This window comes from Capricornis sumatraensis, chromosome 7 (genome assembly GCF_032405125.1).
Source record: "Capricornis sumatraensis isolate serow.1 chromosome 7, serow.2, whole genome shotgun sequence".
Classification (NCBI taxonomy): Eukaryota; Metazoa; Chordata; class Mammalia; order Artiodactyla; family Bovidae; genus Capricornis; species Capricornis sumatraensis.
In genome coordinates this window covers 117,891,084-117,912,588 of record NC_091075.1, presented here as the reverse complement: position 1 = coordinate 117,912,588, position 21,505 = coordinate 117,891,084, and the positions used below count along the sequence as shown (strand labels likewise).

The 21,505-nt window shown below is 54.0% G+C and overlaps 1 protein-coding gene across 1 annotated transcript in view; it reads left to right on the top strand.

The window, feature by feature from the left end:
• Window positions 1–15,762, top strand: part of GRK4 (G protein-coupled receptor kinase 4) — a 52,552-nt gene extending 36,790 nt beyond the window's left edge. The window contains exons 9-16 of the mRNA XM_068974772.1: window positions 1,403–1,593; window positions 5,305–5,342; window positions 7,931–8,020; window positions 9,026–9,234; window positions 10,483–10,620; window positions 13,675–13,812; window positions 14,234–14,386; window positions 15,610–15,762. Coding sequence (XP_068830873.1) covers window positions 1,403–1,593; window positions 5,305–5,342; window positions 7,931–8,020; window positions 9,026–9,234; window positions 10,483–10,620; window positions 13,675–13,812; window positions 14,234–14,386; window positions 15,610–15,663 — 1,011 coding nt within the window. The 3' untranslated portion in view covers window positions 15,664–15,762. The remainder of the gene's footprint in view (window positions 1–1,402; window positions 1,594–5,304; window positions 5,343–7,930; window positions 8,021–9,025; window positions 9,235–10,482; window positions 10,621–13,674; window positions 13,813–14,233; window positions 14,387–15,609) is intronic.
• Window positions 15,763–21,505: the final 5,743 nt, after the last annotated feature.

The window sequence follows — 21,505 nt, the reverse complement described above, 5'->3', positions numbered from 1 at the left end:
AGGCCTTCAGAGCTGCCACCTAGTCTAACAGCAGGCGTTTACTGGGTGTGACATGCCAGCCTTCTGTGCGTGCTTAGCAAGAGAAGCTTTGATGAAACGGGCTCATCGCAGAGTCGCTTTAAACATGTTTGTGTAACTGCCTCCAAACACCAAAATCTACAGCCTAGTGCTGTGGAAGGGACATAGATGATAGTTATGGCTCACTCTACTGAAATACAGTATTTTGGTTTCTTTACCCTTGGCCTCTCGCCAGGATCCCGGGGATACTTTCCTTTGCCTTTGATTCTGTTCTTTACTTCCTGCTTACGGCTGACCTGAGGGGGTCCTGACTGGTACTTCTGTCGATTTCATCTCCTCCTCCCCAACCCCCCCCCCTCCCGACAACATGACTGTGTGTGTAGGCAGTCCAAGACTCTAGATAACTGGTTGAGAATTGGGCCAGGTTATTAGCTATGGCACCAATTAGATTCGAAACAGTTTGAAAAACTTCAATTGAAACCATTTACAATAGCATTACGAAACATCAGAATCAAGACAAAAATCCAATGAAACGTGCAAGACTTCAACACTGGGAGCTGTACAACACTACAAGAGCTACAGATGCCCTGACCAAACGGTGGGGGTGCCCTGTCCATGGGCTGGGAGCCTCAGGCTGTGGTGGCGGTAAGATGAGTGGAACACAGCGCCAGCCAGAAGCCCAGAAGGGCGCGTATGGGGGTGCTCACGGGTGTAAACTGACTTGCAGACCAGCAGGGAAGTGGGTAAGAGCTTGGACAGGCACTTAAAACCCGTACATGGGCTCCGTGTGCAGAGGAGCTGAGCAGCTCCGCGCCCCCTGCTCCGCCGACCTCCACGCCTAGCGCAGATAGTCCGCGAGCGGGGAGTGCCTGCCTCAACAGCTAGAATGTGGCTCTGAGGAGCGCCACCCCAAGTTCGCTGTGAAGGTTGGCGCCTGCTCACTCAGACGTGGCTTCCCCAGTGGCCCAGCAGCAAAGAGCCCACCAGCCACTGCAGGGGACGTGGGAGGCTCAAGTTTGATCCCTGGGTGGGGAAGATCCCCTGGAGAAGGAAATGGCAACCCACTCAAGCGTTCTTGCCTGGCACATTCCGTGGACAGAGGAGCCGAGCGGCCTGCAGTCCATGGGGTCACAAAGAGTTGGACGCTACTGAGCGCGCAGGCAGTTAGGAAGTTGTCTGCTTTCAGCGCGGAGCAGCTGTTAGCTCTTCATCGGGTAAAGGCTTTCGATGGTGCCTGGTGCGCTTCTCCCCCAAAGCAGGCAGCATTTCGGTGCTCTCATTGTGAATGTACACGGACTGTTTGACTGTTGCTGGCAAATATAGTGCACTGCCAATGAATGAGCAGGTGTTTGCATTTTCTTTCCTACAACGCTGCTGTCCTCAGGTTAGTTTATGCTACACATACCAAACCAAAAAGTCCCTGTGCTTGGTGCTAACCATTATGAACGGAGGGGACCTGAAGTTTCACATTCACAACCTGGGCGACCCCGGCTTCGAGGAGCAGAGAGCGATCTTCTACGCGGCCGAGCTGTGCTGTGGCTTGGAGGATCTGCAGCGGGAGCGCATTGTATACAGGTAGGGGCGCAAGGCTCCGGGGGCCTCGAGGCCTGCCCGCCCTGAGCGTCCAGCTGCCTCGCGGCTCTCACGGGCCACGTGGGGGCTGGGGCGGGAGGGCCGGCAGGGTGGGGGCCGTGCCCTCACCATGCTGGGAGTGTGGCCAACCAGGGGCAGACCTTGGGCTTCTTTTTAGCTCTCTCCCGTCTCCGGTAAGTACTTTTCGTTTGAGTTGTCGTGCTGTTCACAAGCACGAGAGGAACCCGTTTCCAAGGTCCTTAGATATTTTGACAGTTATTCCGAGGACTGGGGACGATGTTCCAACAAAAAAACAAATGTTCTGAAGTAACTGTACTTATTTTAATACTTTTTTCATCTTAGAATTCAGTAGAGAAAATTAAATGCCGTGGATGGAATTAGTTTTGTGTGATGAATAAATCTGGGTTTTAGGGACAGCAGTCCCTCCGCCACCTTTAGAAGCTGGGGTCCTGGGCGCTGACACTCTGCGGGGCCGCCCCAGGCCACTCCCTGCGTTCAGCCTGGCGCATCCACCTGCGGGCCGTGAGCTCTCGTCCCCTAGTGGCTGCGTCTAGCTGGCCTTCTCAGTTCCCGAGGGCTCTGCCCGCCCCTCCCCTGCTCGCCCGCATCCTCCCCAAATCTGGTCCCCAGATCAGTCCAGCATATTTGTCCAATCCCTCTGTGTTTCCCATGGCCAGTGGCCGAGGTCATGTCCGCCTCAGATGGGCTTGCTCTCCCAGAGCTTGTCTGGTGTCGTCTTGCCTGCTCTGCTCATGCGTCTGCCCTCTCAGAGGCCTTTCCTTCCAGCCCCTCCTGCCATCATGCAGAATTAGTGCAAAGATGGCCACTTTCTAGAAGCGTCCTCCCCTGGCTGGTCCTCAGAGTGCTCCGTGTTGCCCATCCTGGGGCTGGTCCCCCTGGCTGGCTCACTTCCTAGAAGACCTTCCTCTTCCTCCATCCCAATTCTGATGTGATTTTTCTTCTTTGTCTTTTGTGGCCCGGAGCCAAGTTGAGTATCTCCTGAGGATCAGCTCGCAGCAGGCCGGGCTGATAGGTGACGGTCCCACCCACCATGAGTTGTGCAGAAGGTGGGGGCACGGGCTGCTACTCTGGGACTTTCAAGGGGGCTGAAGGAGCTCAGATTCCTACGTGGCTGCTGGAGGAAGTGAGCTTGTTACAGTTCAGTCCAGCTGAGCCGCCTTGGCCTGCTTCTGGTGTTGAGATGCATCCCCTGCACTGGTCAGACGGTTCCGTTCCCCAGCCTTCCACCCTGGGCTCCCGCCTGCCCTCTGGCTGAGCAGGTCTCTCGTGCCCACTGTGTCCATGAGACCTGCCATCAGGAGGCGCCCCCGAGCGTCTGTTGAGCGAATGAGCCATGGCCTTCAGACTCTGACGGCCTGTTCTGCCTCCAAGGCGCCCACACACGCTTCCCAGGGAAGGTGCCCGTGTCCTTGCCTTTCCTCAGAGACCACCAGTGACAGCTTTCCTCAGACCAGGTCCTAGAGGGAGCCTCTTCCTCTCTGCACAGAGGTGGTACAAATAAAAACGCTCTCCTATTTTAGCAGCTCCAAAATGAAAAACCAAGAGGCACACAGGATATTTGTTTATTTCTGTATTCTGTCTGTGCCAGGTCTCCGTAGTGGGAGGCAGGACCCTGGTGTGTAGTGTGTGGGACCTAGTTCCCTGACCAGGGATGGATCCCCAGGTCCTCTGCTGTGGAAGTTCAGAGCCTTAGCCACTGGACCACAGGCTCCTCCCCGGGGAAGTGGTTTTTGAGGGAAGGCTCGAGAAAGGACAACACTCTGTAGCCTGAGCTGTGGCGCTCTGCCCTGGCAGATGCCCAGTGTGTGGTGTGGGGCAGGGTGTGAGCAGGCCGCTTTGGAGCTGGCCTCAGCTTGTCGCCTGGCATCCAGGTGACCCAGTGATGTCGCTGTACTCTAAGAGTGGCACCTACACCCCAAGAGTGTCTAAACACCCTCCGGAGACGCTGTGATGGTCCCAGGAGACGTGTGTAAAATGCTTAAGCACGTCTTGGCATCCAGTGAGCACGCCAAAGCGGGTAGCTGATGTCATTACTGCTGTGCTAAGTCACTCAGTCGTGTCCAGCTCTTCGAGACCCATGGACTGTAGCCCACCAGGCTCCTCTGTCCATGGGATTGTCCTGGCAAGAATACTGGAGTGGGTTGCCATGTTCTCCTCCAGGGGATCTTCCTGACCCAGGGACTGAACCCGCGTCTCCTGCATTGGCAGGCGGGTTCTTTACCACCAGCGCCACTGGGAAGCCCATTGTTGCTGCCACCGACTGGTATTTTGTGCAGTACATACTGCGTGTCTGCTTTTGGAGCAGGTGACTGGTGGTTGATTGACAGCTGACTGCAAAGCTGGTGGGAGTGGCTTAGGGCAGCTTCCCACACCAGGCAAGGAGGCGGCCGGGAGTCGCTGGGTCTCTGGCTGGGCCCTGGGTTGGCTGCCCTGGAGCGGTGCTGGCCTTGCGTGGAGCAGTGCTGGCCTTGCGTGGAGCAGTGGGGCTTTAGGGCACCTGGTGAGACGTTTGAGGTGAGGCGGGCGGGCGGCTGTCCTGTGCGTGCGGCTGTGAGGAGGGGTTACCTTGCTGTCCACAGCATTTACCAGGACTCTTTAAATACAGAAAAAACAAGACTGCTTATGGCTGGACAGGGCAAGCAGAGGGCACCCATTCCCGTCCCCTGCTCCCCAGGGAGACCAGCGACAGTATCGGGACGTCTTCCCAGGAAGGGTTTCCTCGGAGAGCCCCACGCCTGCGTCCTCATTCTGCTCTCTTCTGGGCGTGCAGCTTCCAGCCCAGGGCGTCTCAGTGTCTGCGGCCCCCCGCCCCCTGAGCTGGCTCTGTGGGACTCTCCTGGGACCAGCGCCTCAGAACGGCTGCTCCGTCCTGCTGACCTCAGTCTCCTCTGCAGGTTCTTGGAGACGTGGCTGCAGACGGAGCGGCCGTGCTGAGGGAGATGGGCCACTGTGACAGGACGACACGTGAAGTCAGAGCTAAACAGAAATCCTCTGAAGACTAGCTTTTTTTTCTCGCCAAGGGAAAAATCGAGTAGCTTGAGATGTCACATTCAGATATTTTAGTCTTTGGTGACACACTCACGTATTTGAAGTTCGGCATTGCCCTACTTGGCAGTGAACTGTGATAAGCAGTGCCACGGGTCACACGCTCCCCCACGAGGTCTGGCCTCCCTGAATGCTGCCCAGCCTGGAAGCAGGCGCTGCACACAGGTCCTCCAGGTGAGGATGGCGGGCAGTGCCAGGATCTGACCCTGAAACGGAATTCCTCTTGTCTGGGGGATTTCCAGCCGTTGACATTTTTGACAGTCTATTAATGGTGAGAGAAATGGAGCTGGGTTCGTCAGGGACGGACTCCTCACCGCTGGGCTGCACGTTTCACTGCTGGATCGCCTCCTGCGAAGCCCACGCAGCCACACGGAGCAGTGAGCTCTGCACCCGTGCTGTGCACGCCGTCTGTAGAGTACCCCCCCCCCGCCCCCACTCCTCCTCGTGGCCACTGGAGGCTGTGGCAACACGCGGGCTCCCATGGACCCGCAGACGGAGGCGCCGTTACCTGCTGGACTTGCCGTTTCTCAGAGCGGAGAGGTGTCTTCGGGTCTTTCCGCCAGAACCGATGGAGCCCAGTGCCGCGCCCTGAATAACTGACTGTGTTGCTGTTTCCTTCCCTTGCAGGGACTTAAAGCCCGAGAACATCCTCCTCGATGATTACGGTGAGCGAGCCTTTCCCGCCAACTGTAGACTTTGTTCAGAGGGACTCGAGTCAGGGTGGACCTACCGCTTAGTGAGGCCGGGGGTAGCAGCAGGAGGCGCCCTCCTAGGAACAGAACGGGCTCTCGCCGTCATCCCCCTTCGTCTAGGCAGGGAGCAGAGGTGCTTCTGATTTTCAGTTCAACTCGCAGTAAGAGCAGCGTCTTCTCTCCTGTTTCTTTCTCTCCCGTCTCGCCTTGCTTTGTTCTCAGCAGCGTGAGCCCACGCCCTCCTTGCCTGGTCGTTCTCACAGGTGCGGCGTGGGCTCTTGTTTGATTTGTATTTCCCTGACGACGCTTTTCGTGGGCTTACTTGCCATCTGTTTATCTTGTTTGGTAATGTGTCTTTTCAAGTCTTCTGCACATTTTTAATTGTTTTTTTTCCTTATTGTTGAGTTTTAAGCGTTCTTTGTATATTTTTACGCCAGTCCTTTATAAAATATAACTGTTTTCAAGTTAGTGAAGTCATCTTCTAATTTTTCCCTTTCGTGGTTTGTGCTTTCAGTTACAGTTGCAGTTGGTCTTGTGGCTGTGACCTCGCTAAAGCCACTGCATTCTGGAAGGTCGTGGCCTTTCCGCACACACCCTCACACCCTCAGCAGGTGACCACTCTCTGTCTGCCTCTCCAGTTCCTGACCCTTTGGTTTCTGTTTGTTGCCTCGGGACACCAGGTGGGACATTCAACGCAGTGTTTCCTAGAAGCTGTAACAGGACTCCTTTCCTTATTTCTGATCTCAGGGGCAGCCTTTCAGTGCATCGCCATGCAGCGTGGAATCTGCTGCAGTGCTTAGATATCTGTGTGTCTGTGCTGGGTCTTCATTGCAGCACATGGATCTTGTATTAATAGTTGCATCCCGTGGGGTCTTTAGTCGCATCATGTGGGATCCAGTTTCCCAAACCAGGGATGGAACCAATACGGGGGAGTGTGAAGTCTTAGCCACTGGACCACCGGGGAAATCCATGCTGTAGTACTTTTGTAGAAATTAAGATTTAAGAATTTTTTCTTTTTAAAAAATGGCACTTGAATGTTGTCAGTGCGTTTTCTCCCAAAATGACTATATGTTGTTTGTTTTTTACTATGGTTAATTCACCAGTTGGTTTCCCAGCATTAAACGAACCTGCCATTCTTGAAATGAGTCCAGCTTGGGCAGGTCGTCCCGCCTTTGCCTGGGTGGCTGGTTCTGGCTCCTGACAGTCCCAGGAGGAAGCGCACCTCCAGCGCGGCCTCTATCGGGCTCTGCACGAGCGCCGGAACCTGCCCAGGCGACCGTGTCCACACGGCAGCCACTAGGGGTTCAGACGTCTTCCCTCTTGGGTTCAGCTGCTCCCAGCCTTGGGCGATGTCCTGGTGGGAGTGGCTGGGGCATCCCCGTGCATTCCCCGCTCCTGGTCGCACGTCTGGCTCGACCAGGCTTTGCCAGTGCTCCTGCTGCCGCAGCAGAGCACCTCAGCGTGGGGCTCCCGCTCAGACGTTTTGTCCATCCTGGCTGGTCCTGTGGCTCCCAGCTGTGGCCAGGAGAGGTGTAGCCCTGCTTGTCCTGCCCACGTGCAGGCAGCCAGCGTTTCTGCGGCAGTCGCTGCGGTGCCTGTTCTTTATACGCCGGGGACGGCGCATAAAGTGCTCAAGTGCTTCTTCGTTTCCGTATAGACAGCTCATTAGGTTTTCTGTTTTCATGTGTAAAGTAGAACTTGATGTTTGTATTGACTTTAGGTTAAAAAAAAAAGCTGCCGTCTATTCTTCGACATTTCAAGGTACATTTACCATTTGTCCATTCTGAACATGGAAGCAGTTTGTTTTGCAAACGTTAAGGGGGATTTGGTTTATGAAATGAAGCTGGTGGTTGAGGTGACGAAGAAAACTGCATTATGCTTGTGTCTTCTGTAGTTGTTGTGTCCCTGAGTCGTGTCCGACTCTTTGTGACCCCATGGACTGCAGCAGCCAGGCTTCCCTGTCCTTCACCAACTCCTGGAACTTGCTGAAGTTCATGCCCATTGAGTCAGTGATGCCGTCCATCCATCTCATCTCTGTCGTCCCCTTCTCCTCCTGCCTTCAATCTTTCCCAGCAATCAGTCTTTCCAGTGAGTCAGCTCTTCGCATCAGGTGGCCAAAGCAGTGGAGCTTCAGCTTCAGCATCAGTCCTTCCAATGAATATTCAGGACTGATTTCCTTCGGGATGGACTGGTTGGATCTCCTTGCAGTCCAAGGGACTCTCAAGAGTCTTTTCCAGCACCACAATTCAAAAGCATCAGTTGTTCAACGCTTAGCCTTCTTTATGGTCCAGCTCTCACATAATACATGACTACTGGAAAAACCATAGCTTTAATTATCTGGACCTTTGTCAGCACAGTGATGTCTCTGCTTTTTAATATGCTGTCTAGGTTTGTCATAGCTTTTCTTCCAAGGAACAAGTGTCATGTAATTTTAGATAGAAACGTTTCCGAGTATGAATTGCTGTAACTTCCATCCCTGTGTTTTAGACTTTTTTCCATTACTTATTGTCAAAGTGTCCGCTGGCCCCTGTGATTTGTGTCGTGTGTTTGGCCGCATGCAGGACACATCCGGATTTCAGATCTTGGTTTGGCCTTGGAGATCCCAGAAGGGGCGAAGATCAGCGGAAGAGTTGGAACGCTGGGCTACATGGGTACGTGACCGGCCTCCTGGTTCTCCCTGCACTCCCGGCCTCAGCACGCAGAGAGCGGACCGTGTGGAGGGCCCTGGGGTCGTCCTGGCCCTCTGTGGGGTAGTGCAGTGGTATCTGAGGTCTGTACCCGCCCCTTCCTGCCCTTACCGCTCAGAGCAGAGCCAGGACAGGACAGTGGCCTCCTCGCTGTCCTCACTGGCTCCACACACTCCTTCTGAAGGTGACCAAGTCATTCTGAAGGCTTCGTGAACCGGAGGCCTGGCTTCGGGTCAGCTCCGAGCAGGGACCCCTGCCTGGCTCTGCCAGAGCAGGGGACCCCTGATATGAGGGAGCCGAGGGCCTCTGCTGAGTCTTGCACTGACCCTCACATCCACTGTGGCTGCTGGGGCCTTAGCTGGGGGCCTGACTCTGCCTGATGGAGAGGCAGGGGGTCGTCCCACAGAGCACCGTGTCCCACAGCAGTTAAATCTGCGGCAATTCACTTCATACTCTGTGAACAGTGGGAACTGTTTCTAATAACAGCTTTGCTGAACTATAATTCACATACCATAAAATCCACGAACGTCCGTTTTGGCCATTCCACAGCAGCATGTGGGATCTTAGTTCTCAATCAGGAGTCAAACCGGTACTGCCTGTGGTGGGAGCACAGTCGTGTGCACTGGACGCAGTCCACCGGTCTGAAGTGTCCTCTCAGTGGCTCTCAGTACAGGCAGAGCAGTGCAGCTACCACCCCTGATTTCAGAACCTTCTCATCCCCGCAGAGAAGAAGCCACACGCCCGCCAGCAGGTAGCCCAGCTCCTCCCTTTCTCTGCCAGCCTCGCAGCCACTGGTGGACTTTCCGTCCTCATCCAAGTGGAATCACACGCTGTCCGGCCTTTTGTGTCTGCCTTGTTAGCTTCACGTTTCCAGAGTTGATCCGTACAGTAACAAGCATTAACTTTAAATTGTGTTGTTGGCCATTCAGCACAGGGAGATAACTTAAATTTCCTGGGTTTGTTGTGCAGCTCCAGAAGTCATCAACTCTGAGAGCTATACCTTCAGTCCTGACTGGTGGGGGCTCGGCTGTCTGATATACGAGATGATTGAGGGACATTCTCCGTTCAAAAAATACAAAGAGAAGGTTAAGCGCGAGGAGGTGGAGCGGAGAGTGAACAAAGAGACAGAACAGTACTCCAAGAAGTTCTCTGAGGACGCCAGGTCCATCTGTAGCATGGTGGGTCGGGCTCAGGCGGGGTAGGGGAAAGGGAAACGCAGCCGTCCCTCAGTCCTCCTCTCGGGGTCCCTGATCCCGCAGAGCAGAGCAGAGGCCGTTGTTTGCTGTCCCCGAAGGTGCTGCTGAAGGGCAGGACAGCGCCGGGTCCTGGCCAACATCACGGGGCACCGACAGGCACCAGACCCTTCGGGGCACTCTGCAGGGCCGGACTCGATGGCGGCCCCGTGTCTGCCGCTCTCGCCGCAAGAACGTCCCGGCAGTAAGGGAGAGAGAGAAGCTCTCCTTGTCACTTACTTCTCTTAAGCCAACATGAAGGGTTTCCTGAGCGAACTTTAAACTTGGGCTGCATTCAGGAATGTTTATTGAGAATCCCCCCCGGGCTCCTCCCCAGCAGTGAGCTAAACGGGCAGCACTCTCACCCCTTCCACGAGCACGCCTGGTGCTTTCATCTGCTTGGGCGGGTGGACTGTGAGGCCTGGCTCTGCCTGGAGGAGCGGGAGGAGCTGGCTGTGGGTGGAGGGCAGGGGGCAGGGGGCGATGGGCGGGACAAAGGGCAGGGCCAGCCAGAGCTTTTCGGTGATGCAGGTAGGGGTCTGGGCCCTGGGTACTGGCAGGGCGAGTGAGGAGTACTATAAGCGTGACTTTTATGTGCACTGGGAAACTAAGGAATCTGTGGCCTGCCTAATGCAGTACTCACGCAGCTGCTGTTGCCTGGATCCGACCCTGCCCGTCGCTCAGAGGTCTGCCTGTGTAAACGTATAAGCAAGGAATCCTTTTGAAGGAAACACTTTCTAGTAGTTTTAAGAGTATACAATTTTTAGAACTAAGTTTGCTAAATTTTTGCCTCCTCTGAGGTCCTTAGTGATCTGTTTAATGGATAAATTAAAATTATCCATGTCACTTGGCATGGAAGTGGTGTCTTTGAAGTTCCCAGACAGCTTCTATTTCTTGAGAAAACATCCCCTAATTTTTACAGGGTCAAACTTTTGTTAAGGTTTTATTTGGTTGACTTTTAATTTTTTCGATAGCTCAGAGGCAGGACTTTAGTTAGAACTCCTTTTGGAAGTGCCACACGTTTTACGTCTGTGGAATCTGCAGTGCTGAGGCTCGGGTGATTCTCTGAAACCTGAGTGGCTGTTTCGCTGGAGGTGCTCTTTGCCCCCCTAACTCTTTGGCCATGGTTGTGGAGATCTGGGGGTTTCCTTTGATCCTGGGCGCTTTGGCTGACTCATTTGTGCTCCTCCACAGTTACTCACCAAGGACCCTGCGCAGCGCCTGGGCTGCAGGGGCGAAGGGGCGGCTGAAGTCAAGGGACACCCCGTGTTCCGGGACATCAACTTCAGGCAGCTGGAGGCCCACATGTTAGACCCGCCTTTCCACCCTGACGTAAGTGTGTTGTCAAGGGCAACGGAGTGCCCTGTCCTCCCCGGCCCTCCTGGCTCCTCTGCCACTCGAGTTGCAGCCACCCGCCCCGGGTCGCTGCCTCGCCAGGAACCTGGGCAGCCCTGACCCTCCCCAGCTACCCCACAAGGGCCCTTCCCTTGTCACAGCTGGCACCCTTGCTTCTTTAGTCCTGAATGTGCCTCCCCACGCTGGGTCTCACTGGGTCCTGGCTCGGCGCTGCGGGCCCTGGAGCAGCCCTGGTGAGTGTGCTGTGGGGCCACGGAGGGTTACATCCCCAGAGCCTGGCGGGGCCCTAGAGCTCAGAGCTGGGAGGAGCGCCCCCACGGTGGCCTTGGGCTACCGAAGGCAAACTAGGAAGTGTGGAGATGCGTTCATTCTGTGGAATATGATGAACCTGTCGTTGTTGTTCAGGCGCTCAGTCGTGTCTGACTCTTTGTGACCCCAAGGACTGCAGCATGCCAGGATTGCCTGTCTATCACCGACTCCTGGACTTTAACCAAACTCATGTCCATTGAGTCAGTGATGCCATCCAACCATCTCATCCTCTGTCGTCCCCTTCTCCCCCTGCCTTCAATCTTTCCCAGCATCAGGGTCCTTTCCAGTGAGTCGGCTCTTTGCATCACGTGCCCAAAGTATTGGAGCTTCAGCTTCAGCATCAGTCCTTCCAGTGAATATTCAGGGTTAATTTCCTTTAGGACTGACTGGTTGGATCTCCTTGCTGTGCAAGGGACTCTCAAGAGTCTTCTCTAGCACCACAGTTCAAAGGCATCAATTCTTTGGTGCTCAGCCTTCTTTGTGGTCCAACTCTCACATCCATGTATGACTACTGGAAAAGCCATAGCTTTGACTATCCAGACCTTTGTCAGCAAAGTGATGTCTCTCCTTTTTAACATGCTGTCTAGGTTTGTCATGGTTTTTCTTCCAGGGAGAAAACGTCTTTTAAGTTTATGGCTGCAGTCACTGTCTGCAGTGATTTTGGAGCCTGAGAAAATAAAATCTCTCACTGTTTCCATTGTTTCCTCAGCTATTTGCCATGAAATGATGGAACCAGATGCCATGACCTTAGGTTTTTGAATGTTGAGTTTTAGGCCAGCTGTTTCACTCTCCTCTTTCACCTTTATCCAGCGGCTCTTTAGTTCCTCTTCGCTTTCTGCCTTAAGGGTGGTGTCATTTGCATATCTGAGATTATTGCTGTTTCTCCCGGCAATCTTGATTCCAGCTTGTGCTTCATCCAGCCTGGCATTTCGCATGATGTCCTCTGCGTAGAAGTTAAATAAGCAGAGTGACAACATACAGTCTTGATGTTCTACTTTCCCAATTTGGAACCAGTCTGTTGTTCCATGTCCAGTTCTAACTGTTGCTTCTTGACCTGCATACAGGTTTCTCGGTAAGCAGGTAAGGTGGTCTGGTATTCCCATCTCTTGAAGAACTTTCTACAGTTGTGATCCACAGCAAATGAGGTAAATGAAGCAGAAGTAGGTGCTTCTCTGGAACTCTCTTGCTTTTTCTATGATCCAACAGATGTTGGCAATTCGATCTCTGGTTCCTCTGCCTTTTGTAAATGTAGCTTGTACAACTGGAATTTCTCTGTTAACATACTGTTGAAGACTGACTTGAAGGATTTTGAGCATTACCTTGCTAGCATGTGAAATGAGTACAATTGTGTGTGTGGGGGGGGGGTGGTGAACATTCTTTGGGATTGCCTTTCTTTGGGATTGGAATGAAAACTGACCTTTTCCAGTCCTGTGGCCACTGCTGAGTTTTCCAAATTTGCTGGCATAATGAGTGCAGCACTTTCACAGCATCATCTTTTAGGCTTTAAATAGCTCAGCTGGAATTCCATCACCTCCACTAGCTTTGTGCATAGTGATGCTTCCTGAGGCCCACTTGACTTCACACCCCAGGAGTCTGGCTCGAGGTGAGTGCTCACACCGTCATGGTTATCTGGGTCACTTCACGCTCCAGGAGTCTGGCTCGAGGTGAGTGCTCACACCGTCGTGGTTATCTGGGTCATTGGGACCTTTTTTGCACAGTTCTGTCTCTTGTTGCTGCCTCTTCTTAATCTCTTCTGTTTCTGTTAGTACATACGGTTTGTGTCCTTTATTGTGCCCATCTTTGCATGAAATGTTCCGTGATGAACCTGAGACGTGCCATTAAAATCGTTCTGGCTCTGCAAGTCAGGACTCACTGTGTTTATATGGAATGTGCCGCGGCCGCAGCCTGGTTCTCTGAGTGAGTCCTCGCAAAATGTGGCTCCTGAGCCTCAGTTCCAGGCCCCAGAGTCTCGGGAGGACTTGCTTGGACTCGCTGAGCCAGGCAGCCAGACGGGCTGCAGGATGAGGAAACTGGTGGGGCCTCTCGGAGCCTTTCCCACCGGGCGCTGGACACTGCCAGCCGCGGGCCGTGGAGGCCGGGAGGGCACGCCAGGTGGTGTGTGGAGCAAGGGGCAGAGGCTCCGGGCTTGTCCTGGGGCGGCTCCTGCACGTAACCAGGGGCTGGGGCCGTGAACAGTGGCATCCGAGACAAGTGTCGGGTGGTTTGGTGTGGGGGCAGGACAGGGTTCTGGCCTATGACCTCAGTGCTCCCCTTGGTCCCCTCTACAGCCCCCTGAGGGCCGCCCCGCCCGGGGCTCCCAGCTCCAGCTCCTCGCCTGGTGGGATGGCCAAGTCCTAACCAGGGTCCCGGGGGTCCCGCCCTCGAGTCCCACTCCAGAGGTGGCGGCCCGGCTCCCACACGCCCCTAGCCATGAGTGCGGGCGGGGCTGCAGGCCTGGCTCCTGCCCAGCTCGGGGCTGGTGCTCCAGCGAGAGCATCCTGTCTGCCCTCCTCCATCCCCGGCCTCTGCTGTGACCCAGTTTCCATGCAGAAAAGAAAGGGGGCCTGTTCGGGGCCTCGTGGCCGAGCGTGGTGGGTGAGCAGGGGCCTGTGGCTCTGAGAGTTACGAGAGTGCGGAGCGGAGGCGCGCAGCTGTGTGAGCCTCGGGCGTCACGAGCGTGATGGGGGAAACCCTCAGCCACGCCTCTGTTCCTGCCGACAGCCACAGGCGGTTTACTGCAAGGACATCTTGGACATCGAGCAGTTCTCCGCGGTGCGGGGCATCCAGCTGGACAGCACAGACAGCTGCTTCTACAGCGAGTTCGTCACGGGCTGTGTGTCCATCCCCTGGCAGAACGAGGTGCTGTCCCCGCGGTGCAGGCCGCAGCTACCTACTGCCCCCGAGAAGTGAACAGCTTCTGCTGTAAAATAGCTCTTTAGCTGCTTTGCGCACGCATCCATTTGTGTGTGTGTGTGCGCGTGTGCGCATATTTGGAGGTAAAATTATTTGAGGAGCTGCCCCTGGCCCCTCCTCAAGGGGACAGAGGTGGCTCTGGGGTCCGCTGGGCACCTGCCAACCTGAGTCCTGCTCCCTGAGTTCCCGCAGGTCATGCTTTGGGGGGGTCACATTGGCAGCCCCGTGGCCTACCCCAGGAGGAGGTCAGGAAGCAAGGGTAGTGGGAACCGGGGAAGGGAGCAGAGTGGCTGCTGAGCGCTGGGCTGGGGGCTGGGGGGGACGCGGACCTCCGTCACTGCTCTGTCCTGCCCTTCTGTGGGTACAGATGATCGAGTCTGAATGTTTCAAGGACATCAACGAAAGTGAAGACGAGCCAGTTGTGGACGAGCCAGTTGTGGTTTTAGAGCCAGATGAGAAGATGAGTCAGCAAGTTCCCAGGCAGAAGAGAGGCTTCTTCCACAGGCTCTTCTCCAGAGGGGTAAGGGTGCGGTCGCCATGTTGTTACTGCTTTAACGTGGCCTGTTACGGGGTGTCTCCTGCTGCGGCAGGGCCTTCCATGCTCAGCATTGTTTCTGCAGCGCCTGTTGTGTGATTGCAGTGCCTGTTGTGTGAGGGGATGCACACGGTGTGCAAGCTGCCCAGGCGGTGTGTTTGAGCCTGGCGAGAAGAGCCCTCCCAGAGATGTTTGCTCTTGGTATGAACTCTGTCCTGATCGCAAAAGAAGAAATGGCTCCAGCACTCGAAAAGAAACCCCGCTGTCCATGACGACGCGTTTCACACTAGGCTCGTGAAGCATTCCGAAGAACCAACGTAAAAGAACGAAAGCCCTTTCAGTCTCTGCCTGGTGGTGTTCTGATTCTCAGAGCTGTCGTGTCATTCACCCGCGGTCATGGGGAAAGCTGATTCTCCTTTGAATGTGGAAGAGTGTTTGGAGAGGCTTTCTGTGGTAGCATTAAACTCAGGAGTGGCTTCCAAGTCTCCTTGGACCGTGGATCATCCTGCCGTATACCCTGTCCGCTCCAGAGGGATTTTGCCTCCGTCATCCACTAAACATCTCATCCATCGTGTCTCAGTATAAACCCAGAGAATGTGGCCAGGTCTCCTCTCAGAACGGGGGGCTGGGCAGCAATTAACCCGCGCTCCTCTGGGTGTCTCAGTGGGAGTCGTCGCTGAGTCCACGCTGTGGAGTCTCACATACCATGAGGGGGACCCTCCACACAGTCATACAGGAAGCCGTCCACCCCGCCTGCTCAGAGCAGCTCAGTGGGCGGTGGGTGTGGGATGGGGCGAGCCATGTGAGTCGGGGGAGCGGGACGCACCAGCGCCCATCTCTGCCGAATGGAGCGTCCTGCACCACATGAAGCAAGGGGGAGGGGACGGTTAAGGGTTTTCTTGCCTGGAAGCAGTACTTCCTCCCCACAGAGTTTTCTGTGCACTTAAGTCTTCCCTGGGGGCTCAGTGGTAAAGACTCCTGCAGTGCAGGAGACCAGGTTCCATCCCTGGGTCGGGAAGAACCCCCGGAGAAGGAAATGGCAACCCACTCCAGTATTTTTGCCTTGAGAATCCCATGGACAGAGGGGGCTGGTGGGCTGCAGCCCATGGGTCACAAGAGTCAGACACGCCTGCACACGCATGCACACACGAGGCAGGCGAGCCCCTCACACGGGAAGGGGCCTGACCGGCCTTCTACCTGTGTTGCAGGGCTGCTTCAATGCTGGCTCCAGCAAGAAGAAGCTGGTGTCCTCCAGACGGTGAGCAAGCGCTGCACGGCCAGACCACACGGGAGCACGTGCTGGGGCCCTGTCCCACCTGCAACCTGCAATAAACGTGTGGGACTCACCTCACAACGTGGCCAGACCACACGGGAGCACGTGCTGGGGCCCTGTCCCACCTGCAACCTGCAATAAACATGTGGGACTCACCTCATAAGGACTCAGCAGTCTGTCCTGCTTTCTACGTTCATGCCTGAACGGGCGTTTCACTAAGGCTGGATTGAACAAAAGGCCACTTGAGGACGTGGGACGCCCAGAAGGCCCTGGCGCGTCCCCACAGAGGGGACGAGAGGCCTGGACGGGCCCTGCTGCTCCTCACCCACCCAAGGGCCGCCCCGCCCCCCGAGCTCCTCTGGGTGTGGGCGGCCGGGCGCCAGCATGGGCAGCGGGTCTTGGCCGTTTGCATCCGTGCTCCTTGCTCCTGCGCGCCCTGCTGAGGTCCTGCCGCCCACCACACGTGGGGCACCTCAGGGCCCTCCTGTCGGCCCCTGGAAGGAGGGTGTTTTCAGGACCCTGAGGTCGGGGCGTGGCTGTCAGGCTGGAAACGTGTCTGTGAGTCTCCGGGGCTGGGTCCCTAGAGCCGCTTGTGCTGGACCTGGGCAGGGGGGTGGCCTGGTGTGTGCCGCCCTGGCAGGGCCTCCCGGGGCCAGAGCGCCAGGTGACGGGGAGAGCTGACTGGGGGAGGAGGTGGGTCCGGTGACCCTGCCAGTGGCCCTGGGTTCGCGGTCAGTCACCCTCACTGTCGTCTGGCTCCCTGGGAAGCTCTTGCTACCTGCCGTGTGGGATCCAAGGTCCAGACCGGAGAGTTGAACCAAACAGCAGGGACTTGGTCTGGGAAATCCTCATTAAAAAAGGGGGGAAAGGAAATCCTAACAAAAATTTGAAAAGATGGAGGTATAGTAGAGTATGTGATTACGGATGCAACAAGCCTACAAATTAACAACACAATCGGAAAACAGGAGGCCCAGGCTGCCAACCTCCAGGGAGCCCTCCTGGGCTGAGGAGGTGATGCAGTGCAAAGCTGCAGGACCTCGAGAGACGAGAACAAGACCCGCGCACCGGGTGTGTGCGATAAACCTGAAGTCCCGTGCTCCAGGAGGAGACGTGCAGCTTTTAATGTCAGCAAAACTAAGTGCCCCCAAATAGATGAATTTGGCCTCTCACTCCAAAGGATTAAAAAATACATTCAGGAAAAGCAGAAAAAAAGAAAGAAAGTAATAGCTATAAAAGAGAAAGACTACAGCTTAAATGATAAAATATTTGTTCTAAAAAATCAATAAATCAATATCTAACCTAATCAAGAAAAATAAAAGGGGAAAATACAAATACACAAAGTTACAAGAGGGGTAAATGAGAGAGGTAATAAAAGATACAGAATACTATGTACAATTTTATGAAAATAAACATAAAACCTGGATGAAATGCATTTCTAGGAAAATATAATTTACCAAAATTAACCATAAGTAGAATAGAAAATCTAGAGAGACTAATTTCAGGATAAGAAATGAAGTTGCCAAAGTGCCACCCTTCAGAAAATCACCAGATTCAGACGATCTGACAGGGAATGTTAGCAAACCTTTGAGGAGCAGATAAATTTCAGTGGCATTTAAATGTTCCACAGAATACACAGAAAAAGAAGAAAACTTCCCACTCCTTTTTATAAAGCAAGTATAAATTGACACGCAAATCTTATCAAAGACCTTATATAAAAAGTCTATACCAATGTCTTTTATTAATACAATGTCATTAAAATATTACCAGAATCTTATCCTTAAGGGGCTTCCCTGGTGGCTCAGATGGTAAAGAATCCACCTGAAGTGCAGGAGACCTTAGTTTGATCCTTGGGTTGGGAAGATCCCCTGGAGGAGGGCATGGCAACCCATTCCAGTATTCTTGTCTGGAGAATCCCCATGGACAGAGGAGCCTGGTGGGCTGCATACAGTCCATGGCATCACAAAGAGTTGGACACGACTGAGCAACTAAGCACATTATCCTTAAAATATTATCGAACAGAATATTAGCCTTAAAATATTATCGAACAGAATCCAGCAGCACATTATACAGTACCACATCAAAATGCTGGGTTTATTTTAATAAGATGGATGATTCAGTATCAGGACATCCAGTAACATAATGCTGCTAAGTCACTTCAGTCGTGTCCGACTCTCTGCGACCCCATAGAGAGCAGCCCACCAGGCTCTGCTGCCCCTGGGATTCTCCAGGCAAGAACACGAGTGGGTAGCCATTCCCTTCTCCAGGGGATCTTCTGAACCCAGGGATCGAACCCAGGTCTCCCACATTGCAGGCGGATTCTTTACCAGCTGAGCCACCAGGGAAGCCTAAGAATACTGGAGTGGGTAGCGTAGCCCTTCTCTAGGAGACCTTCCTCACCCAGGAATCAGCCTGGGATCTCCTGCATTGCAGGTGGATTCTTTACCAGCCAGCTACCAGGGAAGCCCTATGGTTTTTCAAGGGTAAACTATAAATCAGTCAATTCTTCAGCATCATAAAGTACGTTTATGACCCAGAGATAGCATCTTACTTGAGGGGGGTTTACTCCAGAGGCACTCATAAGATGCAGGGTAACAGGAAGATGGCCACCCTCAGTAGCACCCTACTTCATATTTGTAGGAGGAACCTCCCTGCACAGCAAGGGTGGACTACCCTCCTGGTGAATACGTGTCGAGAGTGAGCAACTGAGAGCCAGGGCAAGGCGGGACCTAGGGAGATGAGCCCGATACCAGGGCTGCTCCTGTGGGGGGGGTTGGGAGCCCTGAGACTCCTGAAAGGCTGAGCTAATCTCGGGGCTAGGAGAACAAAAATCTGGTCCAGGGCATGCCGAGATTGGGGTCCCAGTCAGTTCACACTCCACCTCAGGGCCCAGCCCTCAAGGATAAGGGTGACCTGGAAGTAACCCAGCCTGCTAAAATGGGTGGTCCAGAGGACTCCAAAAGCGGAGCGTGGATCAAGATGGCCAAGGGCTTCTAATGCCCCAAGGGGACGAGCATGGGAAACAGAAATCTTGCCTGGAGGAAGAGGGCACCCTAAGCTGCAAATCACTTCTGTCACGGTTTTCAGACACAACGTCCAGGGTGTCACCAAAGACGGCACGCACATGGGGTTGAGGGGAAAGAATGAACGCGGCAGACATTACGGACGAGAAACGTTCCCCTGGAGGCTCTGGATGACGGCAAGCTACGAGACACCGCCGCCGCTGCTGCTGCTAACTCACTCCAGTCGTGTCCCCCTCTGTGTGACCCCACAGACGGCAGCCCACCAGGCTCCCTGTCCCTGGGATTCTCCAGGCAAGAACACTGGAGTGGGGTGCCATTGCCTTCTCCGATATGAGACACAGACTCTTAAGAAATTTTGTTTAAATTATTTATGGCTGCTCTGGGTCTTTGTTGCTTTGCCCAAGCTTTTCTCTAGTTGCAGCGAGAGGAGGGCTTCTCATTGCCAGGGAGCACAGGCTCTAGATCCGTCGGCTAGAACCCCCATCCCCTGCACTGGCAGGCGGGTTCTTACCCACCGCGCCACCAGGGAAGTCCAAGACGCTTAGACAACTGTGCTTACCGCGTTCAAGGGGAGAACTTGCAAAGCTTGACCGTTTTGGCGGGAGACGGGAACTGCACAGCATGACACAGCATACTTTCGAAAGATAAACTCGAGTGGGCTTCCCTGGTGGCTCAGTGGTTACAAATCCTCCTGCAACGTAGGAGATGCAGTTTCGATCCCTAGGTGGGGAAGGTCCCGTGGAGGAGGAAACGACAAGCCACTCCAGTGTTCTTGCCTGGGAGATTCCCATGGACAGAGGAGCCTGGCAGGCTGCAGTTCATGGGGTTGTCAAGAGTCAGACACAGGTGAGCAACTGAGCACAAGGAGGAAAAAGACCCTGCGATGGAGACCCGAGATGCAAGCAGGGATGAAGAGTAATGAGTGGTGCGTCTGGCAGCCAGCTTAAACACGCACTGATTGTTCGGAACAGCAGTGACCACATCTGTGGCTTTTGCAGTGTGTGTGTTTACACAGAATGAAAATACGTTGCAATAGGACTCTCCAGTGGGAGAGGATCCCCTGGCTTGGGGGCAGGTGGGCGGGGGACCACCAAGGCGCTGTCAGGAGCTGCCAGTCCACTCAGCCCCACAGTCCTGACTCTCCTTCACGGTTTCCTTTTCTGGCCCAAGGCCCCACCCACAGTGAGCTGCTACCTGGTTTTGGAATTCTGGTGGGTGCCAGCCCCCCAGCTGGAGTGTACCCCATTTGTGGGGAAGTGTTGGGCTTACTTACTTATCTCCTTTTCCCCCCTGGGCAGAATCAGTCACAAGTGTGTTGGTGCCCTTCCGTTTTCAGTTCTCCACCCAAACCACCTCATTTACATGGTTTTTCCCCCTGAATAGTACACACTCGTTGCTAAAGATTTGAAAACTACAGAAATCCACCTGAATTAAGATATAAATCTCCTGTGACTGCCACGCTTGGAGTCCCTGTCACAGACCTGGTGACCAGCTCGCTCCCTTTTTTTTTTTTTTTTTTGAGTTATTTATTTGGCTGACTGGTCCTTCATTGCGGCACGCGGAACCTTTAGTCGTGGCATCTAATTTCCTGGCCACGGACTGAGCCCAGGCTCCCTATACCGGGAGCACAGAGCATTGCCACTGGGCCACCAGGGAAGTCGCCGGCCAGGTCTCTGTGTGTGTGTGTGTGTGTGTGTGTGTTGCCTTTCTTTGAAAAGGGTTGCGGGGGGGTCATGCTCTGCACAGGAGTGCAGCCTGCTGGTGCACTGGGGTCACGCTCTGCACAGGAGTGCAGCCTGCTGGTGCACTGGGGTCATGCTCTGCACAGGAGTGCAGCCTGCTGGTGCACTGGGGTCATGCTCTGCACAGGAGTGAAGCCTGCTGGTGCACTGCACACCCTCCTGTGCCAGGAATGCGCTTCTAAAACAAGATCTGGGCAACTGCAGTTTTGTCATATGGATATGCTGTGCTTCAGTTAGCCAATCTCTTTCTGTCCCGCATTTGCTTCTTTTTCTTTTTGTCCTAAATGTTGCTATAATAAGTGACCATCCTGACACATCGTGATTCTCTTTTGAGGATAAAGTACTTGGAGTATATTTGCTGTTCAGAGGCATTGTCCATCTTAAGGCTTTGGAATTGCTTTTCAGTTGCTAAGTCGTGTCCAACTTTTTGTGACCCCACGCACTGCAGCACGCCAGGCTTCCCAATCCTTCACTATCTCCCAGTTTGCCGCAATTCATGTCCATTGAGTCAGTGATACCATCCAACCACCTCATCCTCTGTCACCCCCGTCTCCTCCTGCCCTCAATCTTCCCCAGCATCAGGGTCTTTTCCAGTGAGTCAGCTCTTCACGTCAGGTGGCCAGAGTATTGGAGGTTCAGCTTCGGCATCAGTCCTTCCAATGAACACCCAGGACTGATTTCCTTGAGGATGGACTGGTTGGATCTCCTTGCAGTCCAAGGGACTCTCAAGAGTCTTCTCCAGCACCACAGTTCAAAGCATCAGTTCTTCAGCTCTCAGCCTTCTTTCTGGTCCAGCTCTCAGGCTTTGGCGACAACAGGCCAAATTGCCTCCCCAGCTGCGTCATCTTTGATTACTCTGGGACTATGCCAGACTTTCCCCCGATTAAAAAAAAAAATCTGCCATCTTGAGAGTTCCTTTCAACAGGCTTCCCAGTAAGATTTTTTATCAGGATTATAGTAAATTCTCGGCAGATGAGTGTTGTTGTTGTTGTTGTTGTTTGGATGTGGACCAGCTTTAATGTCTTTACTCAATTTGTTAATACAGTATTGGTTCTGTTGTTTATGTTCT